Here is a 15,052-nt window from a genome sequence, read left to right as displayed (position 1 = left end):
TGGATGGCTCAGCAGTTATCCCATCATTCTGCAGACTTTCTTGGGTGTTTAGATACAAATTTTCCAAACGAAACAAAGCTACTTCCAACGGTCCATTTTTCAAATCAGAATTTCAGAACAGGGTTGATGAGCTAACAATCAATCGTTTTTCCGGGTCAGAGTGAGGAGAGATTCCACAAAGCAGGCAGCTGTTCGACCGGGAATGGAGTTTTCACTGGTCAAACTGTGGCCTGAGCAGCTTGGGGAGGACATTGTTTGTTTCTGTCTGTCCATCCAGTGAACTAAAGAAAGATCCCAATAAAAATATCGGAAATATCAGTCTGGAGGATGATAAACTCATAAACTAAAAGAGGGGACATCACCGGGGGCGGGGGGGGGGGGGGGGGGGGGGGGGAGGTTCAGGGAGGGGGTGGTGGATCCAACCCGAGGAGGGTTGCGGAGCAGTGATGTAATATCCCTGAAGCACTGCTCTGCGCCTCTTTCAGCAGCGCAGTGATCAGGAGTCAGTAGTAATAGAAAAGCTTAACGATAGACCTGGAGTAAAAGATTTTTAAAAACGGGGTTATGTGCGATCTCGGCCGCGCAATCCCCGTTTAGGCCCATTACCGTTGAATAGCCTGTGATTCTTGGCGCTGCAAGCACCAGGAAACGCAGTTAAACGCCCTCGCTCGGAGACTTTGTTCCCTTGCGTCCTAAGTGTTGACGCCGGCGCAGAATCCGTGGAGTTCCACAACAGCAAAACTGGCGGAGAACCCGGACCGACTCAGCGACCAATGAGGGGCAGCACCGGCTCCGCGTGGAACACAACCGATTCCAGTGGGAAACGGGGCCGGATTCGCCGGGTCGCGATTGGAATTTCCCATCGTGCCCCCCCCCCACCCCCCCACCCCACACTGCACCGGGAAACCCGTGGGTGCGCTGCCGGTGCAAGGGAGAATTCTGCCGGCAGAGAATTCCGCTGCATATATTTTGATTGGAAATAAAACAGAATAAAATATCTTGTTTGAAAACACAAAATTATGAATTTTAATCTTCATGTCTTATAATATACAAATAGGTCTGGAGAAATAGAATTGGTTTTGTTTACTGCACCGTAGAATAAAGCTTCTCAATCTTTCCATGTAAACATCGAGCTTACAGAGATGTGTGTTGTACATGGATTGATTTGGTTACTAACATGTTTTTGCATTAAGCATTGCAGTCTGCGACAGCCACATGATCCATATTCCATTATTGAACCATTTTACTAAACTTTAATACAAACTGTATAAAAATACAAAAGAGAAGAATAAAGATCTCTTAGGTACGCAGTGAATCAAGTCATTCAAGTGTACAAGATATAATTTACAAACCCTGATAATAACGGACAGACTCCAATCAGGGGAGACGGGGCATCAATGAGAAAAGGAATAGTGATCACAACATTCAATAACTCACAGCACTGACATTATCCCATCAAGGCCCTGAGCTCTGGGATCCTCTCCCTAAATCCTCTCCACCTCTCTCCCTCCTTTCAGCAACCCCTTGAAATCTATCTTGTTTACCGAGATTTTAGTCATTTAGAAACGAGATTGTCTCCTTTCCGCAGCCAGTCTCAAATTCCGTTTGATTATTTCTCCTTTGATGCACTTTGGGACATTTAAGTGTGTAAAATGCGGCACTATATGAATGAAAGTTGTTGCTGATTATGTTGTTGTTGCAATTTGACAATTCCAGCTCCATTTGGATGGAGGAAACTGGGATGGCAGTTGGGAATGCTCAATATTGATCCCAATCGGACCAGAAAACCCTAAAATTACCCCTTAATGCTGTGTCACCATTCTTCAGACCGCAGTCTTCATTATTCCGTGTTTCCTCCTTCATGCCCTGTCTCCAATACTGAAGAGAGTTTTGCTGGATAAGTGGAGGATATTGATTCACCCATTTACAATGTGTGTGCTCTAATGTGAGGCACCAATTCGGCTGCACAGTGACAATACCCGGCAGAGCAGAAGCAGCAACTATTTACCAAGTGGATAATATTTCTGGTTTCGTCAGATTATTGTTTGAAAGGTCTCAGTAAAATCCAGAGTAGCAATAGCTTTGATTTCATAAATGGCTTTACAGTTTGTACATTTACCAATTGGAAAATTGTGATCGCTGACACACTTACACACAATGGAAATATACACGTGTGGCTATCAGTTTTATAGTGAATGATCTCTTGATAAAGGAACCAATGATTCTAACTGGTGTCTCTCAGTGTGAGTGACACGGCCAAAAACAGCTAAGGCTGAAATCTTGAGCCTCCAGGAGTCCTGCTGTGATTCGGTGCTGCCCCCACCCCCCCACACACAGACCCCCACCTCCCACACATCCATATCAAACACCCCCACACCCCCCCCAACCCCCACCTCCCACACACCCATATCAAACCCCCCACACACACCCCCACCCCCACATCAAACACCCCCACACAGACCCCCACCCCCACACACCCGTATCAAACACCCCCACCCCCACCTCCCACACACCCATATCAAACACCCCCACACACACACACACACACCCATATCAAACACCCCCACACAGACCCCCACCCCCACACACCCATATCAAACACCCCCACCCCCACCTCCCACACACCCAGATCAAACACCCCCACACAAACCCCCACCTCCCACACACCCATATCAAACACCCCCACCCCCACCCCCACCTCCCACACTCATATCAAACACCCCCACACAGACCCCCACCTCCCACACACCCATATCAAACACCCCTACACACACCCCCACCCCCACCTCCCACACACCCATATCAAACACCCCCACACACACACACACACCCACCTCCCACACACCCATATCAAACACCCCCACACAGACCCCCACCTCCCACACACCCATATCAAACACCCCCATGCACACACATCCACACCCCCCCCCCCCATGCACACACATCCAAACACAAATACACTCATGTTCTAAAGATCTATTCTCAGCAGCTAAGCCATTTCTCTTCTGCAAAGCCACATTGCAGAGAAGGTGATTTAACAAGAATTATATCCGAGAGCATTGGACTAGTGACAGAGAGTGATACGAAACCAGGATTTGTGGTTATTGATTGCAAACAAAACAGTGCTGGCAAAGAATTGATGACAGTAACTTGCAATCATGGAGCCCATGCATATATTAATACACATCCTTTAAAAATGAGTTTAGAATGTTGCAGTTTAATAGACACGAGTGAAGATTGTAGAAGAGCAAAGATATTAATTGGACATCAAAATTACAAAAGACTGATTTCAGGATAGTTAAATGACAGTGTATATTCCATAGCACCTTACTGCTGAATTTCCAATAATATATACTAAATATTTGGGATAATTTGACAAAGTCTTGCTGTCAATGGGCAGCTTGCTTTGGTGGGCTTGCCTATCACCCTGACATGGAGAAGCCCCACATGTGAAATCAATCCTCAATTCCAGCGAAGCCTGTATTTATACAACAGCAATCCTCACCAATGTCTTCATACCACTGTGTCCATCCAACAGCTTGTTTCAATCTCAAACCCACAGTCAGGAAATAAACAGAACTGTAAATAGATTGATTTAGTATATTTAGTATATATTAAATAGATGGGAGGGGGTTAATCAGCATTTTTCCTTGTGGGATTGGTCCGATAGTGGTCATGTTACTGGATTATTAATCCGCAGAATGAGAGACGTGGGTTCAAATCCCACCTTGGGCAACTGGAGGGAAATGTTAAATTCAAATGAATTGGCGAATGTGGAATGACGTACGAGTCTCATTAACATTAATGAAACAACTGGATTGTTGTAAAATACAATCTGGTTTATTAATATTCTTTCAGGAAGGAAATTTGTCATCTCTCCCGTGTCTGGCCCTTATGTTACTCCAGATCCACAGCAATATGTTTGGTTCTTTAACTGTTCACCTGAACTGGCCAGACAAGTCACTCATTCCAGGGCAATAATACACTGGCCGATAGCTGCACCCTCCAGCCATGAGGAAATCTGGAGCACACATTGGGAGGGAGCTTCCCGGGACAGGAACGAGGGTCGGTGTGTGTTTTTCCCATCCTCTCCTGGCAGCCGCACACTCGCACAGCCTGACTGTCAATGGCTGTCAGATTAAGAGTGCGAATCTCTCAGTAACCCCGCCTCCCGAGAGGTGAGAGTCTGGGCCAGGAGAGTTTCCCAAATTTTAGCCCAGACTGCAAACTTCACTCATCATTTACAAACTCCTCAATGTTGTTCGCAGCTCCTTAACCCTCTCCCATCTTTGCATTGTCCTGTCAGTGTTCTCGTTTCTGTTAATATTCAGTGCATTGCTTTAATGAACAAAGTGCCATTTAGTGTGTCAATAATAGAAAGCTTATATTGTTTATCTTCAAGCAGCAGGGTGCCGGGATATTGCAGGAAAGCATTTGGATTTGTATCTCCGTTCCTTTTGCTATGCGCTATTTTTTCTTTTGTCACAATAGATGAGTGAGGTACACAGGATATTGTAAATTGCTTTATTATAGAGATAGCACCATAGTCCATTAGAGGATTGCGAGACAAAGCTTGGTAGTCTCAAAATACATTACGTCTTCTTCATACAAACTTGGCAGCGGCTGATGCGAGTGCGTAGCTCACCCGCCTTGAGGGTCTCCGATTCTGGTTTTCTGGTTAAAGAAAACAGAGAGTTTAGGAAGAAGTTGTCTGTAGATTGTGGTAGCTGTCTCACTCTAATAAGCAGATTTGCCAAAAGGTTACTGTGGTGATGTGCATCAATGTAAAAACATGTAGGCTAGCGAGACACTAGAGGGAGCACCAGAGACATCACACACACACACACACACTCAACCAATAGATCAGGTAGATAGGACACGACCAATGGACATTCACGATACACACGGAGGTAACACGACCACAGGGGGGCATTACACTAACCCATATATAAAGGACACCACTCACATGATCTGCCTCTTTCCAGTGGAGACAGTCAGTGAGTAGAGACACAGGGTTGATTCAATAACACTCCCACCACGTGGATTGCAGCAACTGGTTAGTCAGTCTGGGTAGCTATAGTAGGATTAGCAGTAGTGTCGAACCCGAGTAATAGAAGTGTAAATAGTTTAATAAACGTGTTGAAGTTATCTCCACGTCTGAACCTTCCTTTGTCAAGTGCACCACAGGGAAGCCACTTATGTTACACCTACAACATAACAAATCAGTTACCCCGCCCACAATGGGTGGGATTTACATCGCACCCTCTCACGAGGTTGCGTTGGATTTTGCGAGGTGTTGCGAGCCGGGTAGATCCCGGAATCCGGGTATCCCGGCTTTGATCGACCACGCTGGGTCGTGGCGAGCTGCTTTTCGAGTGGCCACTGGATTCCACCCACAGGCACTGAGCCTTTCCAGTGCCACCAGGGCAGGTTTACCCGTGACGGGTAGGCCGAGAGCTCCCATCACTAACCTGAACATCTCTGTGGTCTCCACAGTGGCGAGCCAGAAGCTGTAAGAGTTGGCGTAGTAATTGCAGGTTCCTCGGCCATGGCACTCAATGAAAGGGGCTGTGCGGAATGATTCCAGGCAAGAACCGGGAGATGATAGAGCTTGTCCTGATCCCTCAGCCCCGGAACTGGTGTGCTGCACACAGACAGAAGGGACTGAATTAAACTGTTCAGCTGACCAAACCGTCCGTACTCAACCACAGATAAACACACAAACTTCCCTCTCTCCTTTCCTTTATTTCCCACTTTGCTATCCTACCCCTCTGACTGTTTACATGTTCCAATTGTTCCCCGGCCTTGCTCTGCCATGTTCTAAAGCCAGTGGAGGTATAAACACGCCCTGGGATAATTTTCCTTAAGGCTGTGCTACAGGAGGAAATTGTTGGCCTCTTGTCAGACTGAGAACTCTGCCCGTGTGCAGCATGGGAAAAACCTCATTGCTGATCACACTCGCAGCGTCCCCAGGACTGAGGAGTTACCCTCTCACTCCACAGGCAGATAGAACATAGAACATAGAACATTACAGCGCAGTACAGGCCCTTCGGCCCTCGATGTTGCCCCGACCTGTGAAACCACTCTAAAGCCCACCTACACTATTCCCTTATCGTCCATATGTCTATCCAATGACCATTTGAATGCCCTTAGTGTTGGCGAGTCCACTACTGTTGCAGGCAGGGCATTCCACGCCCTTACTACTCTCTGAGTAAAGAACATACCTCTGACATCTGTCCTATATCTATCTCCCCTCAGTTTAAAGCTATGTCCCCTCGTGCTAGACATCACCATCTGAGGAAAAAGGCTCTCACTGTCCACCCTATCCAATCCTCTGATCATCTTGTATGCCTCAATTAAGTCACCTCTTAACCTTCTTCTCTCTAACGAAAACAGCCTCAAGTACCTCAGCCTTTCCTCATAAGATCTTCCCTCCATACCAGGCAACATTCTGGTAAATCTCCTCTGCACCCGTTCCAATGCTTCCACATCCTTCCTATAATGTGGCGACCAGAATTGCACGCAATACTCCAAATGCGGCCACACCAGGGGCGAAATTCTCCGGAAACGGCGCGATGTCCCCGACTGGCGCCCAAAACGGCGCAAATCAGTCGGGCATCGCGCCGCCCCAAAGGCGCGGAATGCTCCGCATCTTTGGGGGCCGAGCCCCAACATTGAGGGGCTAGGCCGGCGCCGGATGAATTTCCGCCCCGCCAGCTGGCGGAAATGGCCTTTGTTGCCCCGCCAGCTGGCGCGGAAATGACATCTCCAGGCGGCACATGCGCGGGAGCGTTAGCGGCCGCTGACAGCATTCCCGCGCATGCGCAGTGGAGGGAGTCTCTTCCGCCTCCGCCATGGTGGAGACCGTGGGGAAGGCGGAAGGGAAAGAGTGCCCCCACGGCACAGGCCCGCCCGCGGATCGGTGGGCCCCGATCGCGGACCAGGCCACCGTGGGTGCACCCCCCAAGGCCAGATCGCCCCCCCGGCCCCCCTGGACCCCGGAGCCTGCCTGCGCCGCCTTGTCCCGCCGGTAAGGTAGGTGGTTTAATTTACGCCGGCGGGACAGGCATTTTAGCGGCGGGACTTCGGCCCATCCAGGCCGGTGAATCGCGCGGGTGGCCCTCCAACCGGCGCGGCGCGATTCCCGCCCCCGCCGAATCGCCGGTGCCGGAGACTTCGGCAACCGGCGGGGGCGGTATTCACGCCAGCCCCCGGCGATTCTCCGACCCGGCGGGGGGTCGGAGAATCTCGCCCCAGAGTTTTGTACAGCTGCATCATGACCTCATGGCTCCGAAACTTAATCCCTCTACCAATAAAAGCTAACACACCGTACGCCTTCTTAACAACCCTCTCAACCTGAGTGGCAACTTTCAGGGATCTATGTACATGGACACCGAGATCTCTCTGCTCATCCACACTACCAAGAATCTTACCATTAGCCCAGTACTCAGTCTTCCTGTTATTCCTTCCAAAATGAATCACCTCACACTTTTCTGCATTAAACTCCATTTGCCACCTCTCAGCCCAGCGCTGCAGCTTATCTATGTCCCTCTGTAACTTGTAACATCCTTCCGCACTGTCCACAACTCCACCGACTTTAGTGTCATCTGCAAATTTACCCACCCATCCTTCTACGCCCTCCTCCAGGTCATTTATAAAAATGACAAACAGCAGTGGCCCCAAAACAGATCCTTGTGGTACACCACTAATAACTGGACTCCAGTCTGAACATTTCCCATCAACCACCACCCTTTGTCTTCTTCCAGCTAGCCAATTTCTGATCCAAACTGCTAAATCACCCTGAATCCCATGTCTCTGTATTTTCTGCAGTAGCCTACCGTGGGGAACCTTATGAAACGCTTTACTGAAATCCATATACACCACATGGTTCTGGGACCAGGTTCCACTCGGAACCTGCGCACAAAAATCCAGGCCCACGCTCCCAGTAGTGCGTGAATCACCCCCAGGACCATTCCCATTCCTGTTTTCCACAATCTTTACATTCAGCGCAGGATTTAATTAATCTGCAGGAGACCTCCTCCACAAACTGGCCACACCTCGAGGTTAACCTTGCGAGATTCTGCTAATTTCACTTTTTTGGGATTCAATAAATGACTCTCGTTCTCTTGCCGGACAGACAAGAGACAGCAAGTTTCAGAAATGTCTGTCAAACATTTACATCGGAACTGACTAGTGTACATCAGTTAGTACATTGTTCAGTAGAATGTTTTTTAAAGTTATTATGAATTTAAAATCAGGTTAATAACCCCAATAATAAACCTGCCTCATTTACAGTTTTTAAATATATCCAGGGAAATTGTTTAATGGAGAAAAAAACCCCAAGTGATTCTATTCCATTCTGCCTCTGGCTGTGATGGGCGATTTTGGCACAATGTAACCGAATTGGGACAGGATCCCTTGCCGAGCACGTTTGCCGGGTGTTTCCTGCCAGCGCTGAGAAACACCACGCTATCAAACGGGACGCAGCTACAATCCGGCGCTTCAGCAGGGACTGCGTGGCAAACGCCCTGTTTCTGCGCCAGAAACCCTCAGTGCAGGAGGCGATCGGGGAGTCAGTTAAAAATGGCACCCCCTTCTCATGGCCCCCAACTCACCTACAAGGAGGGCCACTCCCCCCCTCTACACCCCATGGGCAAGGCACCCTGACCCCAATCCCTGGCATGGGCACAATGCCAGCCCGGCACCTTGGAAGTGCTAAACCAGCACACCAGATTGTCACCGGCAGTGCAAGGGCACCACCCTCCCCGGAGGGCATCCACCTGGGGGCATCCCCTGGCATCAACATCAGGCCCCTGTTCGGGCAGACACGGCTGGTAGATCACACCCTACCTATTTGTGATCATGCAATTGGATTTAGCAGGAGCCTGGACTCGAAAGCACCAAAGAGTAACTTCCAACACGTTTCCCCTATTGAGCCCAAAGTGGTAAATCTACCCAGTTGTGCTTGATCGTCAGGTAGCTTACCATCATGAAGGAATAGCCGATCCAGAGGGAATGCCAGCCATTGGGGCACATTGGGATTTGAATGGTTTGGCTGTGAACAGCGATTACCATCGCTGGGGCTTCACAAACGGAGCATCTGTGGGGGGGGAAACAGGTTAAGATATTATTCCTGGTCCAACACGGCGATCATGATCAACACCAGACAAACTACCACCTGGAAACACATTACCCCGACTGGTGCCGATTTCCATCTGTCATCACTCCCAGTCCTGGTTTCCACAGAACCCTAGAAATCTCTGTGTACCCAACACCCACCCCCCCCCCCCCCCCCCGCCCCCCCACCCGCCACTAAATGTCTCTACCCCACCCTATTATAGAATCATAGAATTTACAGTGCAGAAGGAGGCCATTCGGCCCATCAAGTTCACAACGGCCCATTGGAAAGAGCTCCCTACTTACGCCCCACACCTCCGCCCTATCCCCATAACCCAGTAACCCCACCTAACGTTTTTGGACATGAAGGATAATTGATCACGGCCAATCCACCTAACCTGCACATCCTTTGTACTGTGGGAGGAAACCGGAGCACCCGGAAGAAACCCACGCACACACGGGGCGAGCGCTGACTTCACACAGCCAGTGACCCAGCAGGGAATCGAACCTGGGATCCTGGGGCTGTGAAGCAACTGTGCTAACCACTGTGCTGCCGTGCTGCCCACGGTTATCCTCCTGAGGGCAGCCAGGATTGGGCGATGAAGATATGAATGGAGAGGGACAGTGGATGTCCTTGCAGGACTGCGGCCATTGTTGACAGGTTGACACACTAGGTCAGGAATCATTTTGCAAATCCTTTACACCTCCCTATCTCGTGTCCAGTCCTCGTTTGCACAGAGCTGACATCAGGAGCTTGTAGTAGTGATGAGGAGCTGGGTCTCCGCAGGAACATGCTTCCGAGATATGGGCCCGCATTCCCTCCTTGAATCTCCATCCAGGATGTGAAGGGACTGAAAATGGAGAGCACCTGAGTACCACCTTAAACATGGTGGTGTGGGGGGGGGGAATTATTTGGAATTTACAGGCCATTCGACCCAACTAGACCGTGCTGGAGGCAAGCAGCGTCTTTGTTTCCCTCTATCAACATCTCCTATTCCTCTCTCCCTCACAGGTTTACCCAGACTCGGTTTGAAAAGACCCGAGGGGGAGTTGAGGGGAATTTTCTTTCCACAGCGAATTGTGATCTGGGAGGCGCTGCGTGGACGGTGGGCGCTGCGTGGACGGCGGACGCTGCGTGGACGGTGGGCGCTGCGTGGACGGTGGGCGCTGCGTGGACGGCGGGCGCTGCGTGGACGGCGGGCGCTGCGTGGACGGTGGGCGCTGCGTGGACGGCGGGCGCTGCGTGGACGGCGGGCGCTGCGTGGACGGAGGGCGCTGCGTGGACGGTGGGCGCTGCGTGGACGGTGGGCGCTGCGTGGACGGCGGGCGCTGCGTGGACGGCGGGCGCTGTGTGGACGGAGGGCGCTGTGTGGACGGCGGGCGCTGCGTGGACGGCGGGCGCTGCGTGGACGGCGGGCGCTGCGTGGACGGCGGGCGCTGCGTGGACGGAGGGCGCTGTGTGGACGGAGGGCGCTGTGTGGACGGAGGGCGCTGCGTGGACGGGTGGGCGCTGCGTGGACGGTGGGCGCTGCGTGGACGGGTGGGCGCTGCGTGGACGGTGGGCGCTGCGTGGACGGTGGGCGCTGCGTGGACGGAGGGCGCTGCGTGGACGGGCGGACGCTGCGTGGACGGGTGGGCGCTGCGTGGACGGAGGGCGCTGCGTGGACGGAGGGCGCTGCGTGGACGGGTGGGCGCTGCGTGGACGGGCGGACGCTGCGTGGACGGTGGGCGCTGCGTGGACGGCGGGCGCTGCGTGGACGGGCGGGCGCTGCGTAGACGGTGGGCGCTGCGTGGACGGTGGGCGCTGCGTGGACGGCGGGCGCTGCGTGGACGGGTGGGCGCTGCGTGGACGGTGGGCGCTGCGTGGACGGGCGGGCGCTGCGTGGACGGTGGGCGCTGCGTGGACGGCGGGCGCTGCATGGACGGCGGGCGCTGCGTGGACGGGCGGGCGCTGCGTAGACGGGTGGGCGCTGCGTGGACGGTGGGCGCTGCGTGGACGGTGGGCGCTGCGTGGACGGTGGGCGCTGCGTGGACGGTGGGCGCTGCGTGGACGGGCGGGCGCTGCGTGGACGGCGGACGCTGCGTGGACGGGCGGGCGCTGCGTGGACGGTGGGCGCTGCGTGGACGGAGGGCGATGCGTGGACGGTGGGCGATGCGTGGACGGAGGGCGCTGCGTGGACGGTGGGCGCTGCGTGGACGGAGGGCGATGCGTGGACGGTGGGCGATGCGTGGACGGGCGGACGCTGCGTGGACGGGCGGGCGCTGCGTGGACGGTGGGCGCTGCGTGGACGGAGGGCGATGCGTGGACGGTGGGCGATGCGTGGACGGGCGGACGCTGCGTGGACGGAGGGCGATGCGTGGACGGTGGGCGATGCGTGGACGGGCGGACGCTGCGTGGACGGAGGGCGATGCGTGGACGGTGGGCGCTGCGTGGACGGCGGGCGCTGTGTGGACGGTGGGCGCTGCGTGGACGGGCGGACGCTGCGTGGACGGAGGGCGATGCGTGGACGGTGGGCGATGCGTGGACGGCGGGCGCTGCGTGGACGGTGGGCGCTGCGTGGACGGTGGGCGCTGCGTGGACGGGCGGGGCGCTGCGTGGATGGGTGGGCGCTGCGTGGACGGTGGGCGCTGCGTGGACGGAGGGCGCTGCGTGGACGGGCGGGCGCTGCGTGGACGGTGGGCGCTGCGTGGACGGTGGGCGCTGCGTGGACGGAGGGCGCTGCGTGGACGGGCGGGCGCTGCGTGGACGGTGGGCGCTGCGTGGACGGCGGGCGCTGCGTGGACGGCGGGCGCTGCGTGGACGGTGGGCGCTGCGTGGACGGTGGGCGCTGCGTGGACGGTGGGCGCTGCGTGGACGGGCGGACGCTGCGTGGACGGAGGGCGCTGCGTGGACGGTGGGCGCTGCGTGGACGGTGGACGCTGCGTGGACGGCGGGCGCTGCGTGGACGGCGGACGCTGCGTGGACGGTGGGCGCTGCGTGGACGGAGGGCGCTGCGTGGACGGGCGGACGCTGCGTGGACGGGTGGGCGCTGCATGGACGGTGGGCGCTGCATGGACGGTGGGCGCTGCGTGGACGGTGGGCGCTGCGTGGACGGTGGGCGCTGCGTGGACGGGCGGGTGCTGCGTGGACAGGCGGGCGCTGCGTAGACAGTGGGCGCTGCGTGGAAAGTGGGTGCTGCGTGGGCGCTGCGTGGACGGTGGATGCTGCGTGGACGGTGGGCGCTGCGTGGACGGAGGGCGCTGCGTGGACGGGCGGGTGCTGCGTGGACAGTGGGCGCTGCGTGGACGGAGGGCGCTGCGTGTACGGTGGGCGTTGCGTGGGTGGTGGGCGCTGCGTGGACGGTGGGCGCTGCGTGGACGGGCGGGCGCTGCGTAGACAGTGGGCGCTGCGTGGACGGGCGGGCGCTGCGTGGACGGGCGGGCGCTGCGTGGACGGTGGGCGTTGCGTGGGTGGTGGGCGCTGCGTGGACGGTGGGCGCTGCGTGGACGGTGGGCGTTGCGTGGGTGGTGCGTGGACGGTGGGCGCTGCGTGGACGGAGGGCGCTGCGTGGACGGTGGGCGCTGCGTGGTCGGGAGGGCGCTGCGTGGGCGGTGCGTGGACGGTGGGCGCTGCGTGGACGGTGGGCGCTGCGTGGACGGTGGGCGCTGCGTGGGTGGTGGGCGCTGCGTGGGTGGTGGGCGCTGCGTGGACGGTGGGCGCTGCGTGGACGGTGGGCGCTGCGTGGACGGAGGGCGCTGCGTGGACGGAGGGCGCTGCGTGGATGGTGGGCGCTGCGTGGACGGTGGGCGCTGCGTGGACGGTGGGCGCTGCGTGGATGGTGGGCGCTGCGTGGACGGTGGGCGCTGCGTGGACGGTGGGCGCTGCGTGGATGGTGGGCGCTGCGTGGGTGGTGGGCGCTGCGTGGACGGTGGGCGCTGCGTGGATTGTGGGAGCTGCGTGGATTGTGGGCGCTGCGTGGACGGTGGGCGCTGCGTGGATTGTGGGAGCTGCGTGGATTGTGGGCGCTGTGTGGACGGTGGGCGCTGCGTGGACGGTGGGCGCTGTGTGGACGGTGGGCGCTGTGTGGACGGTGGGCGCTGCGTGGATTGTGGGCGCTGCATGGACGGTGGGCGCTGTGTGGACGGTGGGCGCTGCGTGGATTGTGGGCGCTGCGTGGACGGTGGGCGCTGCGTGGGTGGTGGGCGCTGCGTGGGTGGTGGGCGCTGCGTGGACGGTGGGCGCTGCGTGGATTGTGGACGCTGCGTGGACGGTGGGCGCTGTGTGGACGGTGGGCGCTGCGTGGATTGTGGGCGCTGCGTGGATTGTGGGCGCTGTGTGGACGGAGGGCGCTGCGTGGACGGAGGGCGCTGCGTGGACGGAGGGCGCTGCGTGGACGGTGGGCGCTGCGTGGACGGAGGGCGCTGCGTGGACGGTGGGCGCTGCGTGGACGGAGGGCGCTGCGTGGACGGTGGGCGCTGCGTGGACGGAGGGCGCTGCGTGGACGGTGGGCGCTGCGTGGACGGTGGGCGCTGCGTGGACGGTGGGCGCTGCGTGGACGGTGGGCGCTGCGTGGACGGTGGGCACTGCGTGGACGGAGGGCGCTGCGTGGACGGAGGGCGCTGCGTGGACGGTGGGCGCTGCGTGGACGGAGGGCGCTGCGTGGACGGTGGGCGCTGCGTGGACGGTGGGCGCTGCGTGGACGGAGGGCGCTGCGTGGACGGTGGGCGCTGCGTGGACGGTGGGCGCTGCGTGGACGGAGGGCGCTGCGTGGACGGTGGGCGCTGTGTGGACGGTGGGCGCTGCGTGGACGGTGGGCGCTGTGTGGACGGTGGGCGCTGCGTGGACGGTGGGCGCTGCGTGGACGGTGGGCGCTGCGTGGATTGTGGGCGCTGCGTGGACGGTGGGCGCTGCGTGGACGGTGGGCGCTGCGTGGACGGGCGGGCGCTGCGTGGACGGTGGGCGCTGCGTGGATGGGCGGCGCTGCGTGGACGGTGGGCGCTGCGTGGACGGTGGGCGCTGCATGGATGGGCGGCGCTGCGTGGACGGTGGGCGCTGCGTGGACGGGCGGGCGCTGCGTGGACGGGCGGGCGCTGCGTGGACGGGCGGGCGCTGAGTGGACGGGCGGGCGCTGCGTGGACGGGCGGACGCTGCGTGGACGGGCGGCGCTGCGTGGACGGGCGGCGCTGCGTGGATGGGCGGCAATGGCAGATTAAAGAATAACTATCAAAATGGGAATTGGGGGAAAAGGGAAGAATGTGCAGGGCTGTAGGGAAAGAACAGAGGGACTGGGAATAATTGGATATCTCATTTAGTGTGCCAGAATTAGCTTAATGGGCTGAATGGCCTCTTCGTGTGCTACAAGATTCAATCATTCTCAGTTGATGTTGCTGCCACTCTGCACGAGCGGGATTCTCCGCTCACCGGCGGGCCGTACCGAAGTTGTGGAAACCTCCACACCTTCGGGTTAGGGTTAGGGCTAGGCCAGTGCCGGAGTGTTTGGTGCCAAACCGCTGCCGTGATCCCAGCGGATTCGCAGGGGGTTTCTTCTCCGCGCCGGCCATCGCCGAGCTTCACAGCAGCCGGCGCGGAGGGAAGAGTGCCCCCACGGCACAGGCACGCCCGCAGAACGGTGGGCCCCGATCGCGGGACAGGCCCGGGCCCGATCCCCCCCGAGGACTCCGCAGGCCGCCCGCAGAGCCTGGTCCCGCCGGTAAGAACCTTGTGTAATTTACGCGGGTGGCAGGGAGGCTGGACGGAGGGTTCCAGAGCTGGCACCGGGCACGAATCAGGAGAGTGGGAGACTTATTTATAGATGGGACGTTTGCGAGCTTGGGAGCGCTAGAGGAAAAGTATGAGTTGCCCCCGGGGAATATCTTTAGGTATATGCAGGTGAGAGCGTTCACGAGACAACAGGTGAGAGAATTTCCGCTGCTTCCGACACAGGGGATCCAGGAC

The 15,052-nt window shown here is 57.3% G+C and overlaps 1 protein-coding gene across 1 annotated transcript in view; it reads right to left on the bottom strand.

Moving 5' to 3' along the window:
• Positions 1-4,510: 4,510 nt before the first annotated feature.
• Positions 4,511-15,052, bottom strand: part of LOC140391490 (uncharacterized) — a 406,857-nt gene continuing 396,315 nt past the window's right edge. Inside the window, exons 50-52 of the mRNA XM_072476012.1 lie at positions 8,986-9,100; positions 5,472-5,644; positions 4,511-4,674 (exon numbers count right to left, since the gene is read on the bottom strand). Of these exons, the coding sequence (XP_072332113.1) occupies positions 4,593-4,674; positions 5,472-5,644; positions 8,986-9,100 (370 nt within the window). The 3' untranslated portion in view covers positions 4,511-4,592. The remainder of the gene's footprint in view (positions 4,675-5,471; positions 5,645-8,985; positions 9,101-15,052) is intronic.

The sequence above is a fragment of the Scyliorhinus torazame genome, chromosome 15 (assembly GCF_047496885.1).
Source record: "Scyliorhinus torazame isolate Kashiwa2021f chromosome 15, sScyTor2.1, whole genome shotgun sequence".
In the NCBI taxonomy this organism is placed as follows: Eukaryota; Metazoa; Chordata; class Chondrichthyes; order Carcharhiniformes; family Scyliorhinidae; genus Scyliorhinus; species Scyliorhinus torazame.
This window is presented reverse-complemented; position numbering and strand designations above follow the sequence as displayed.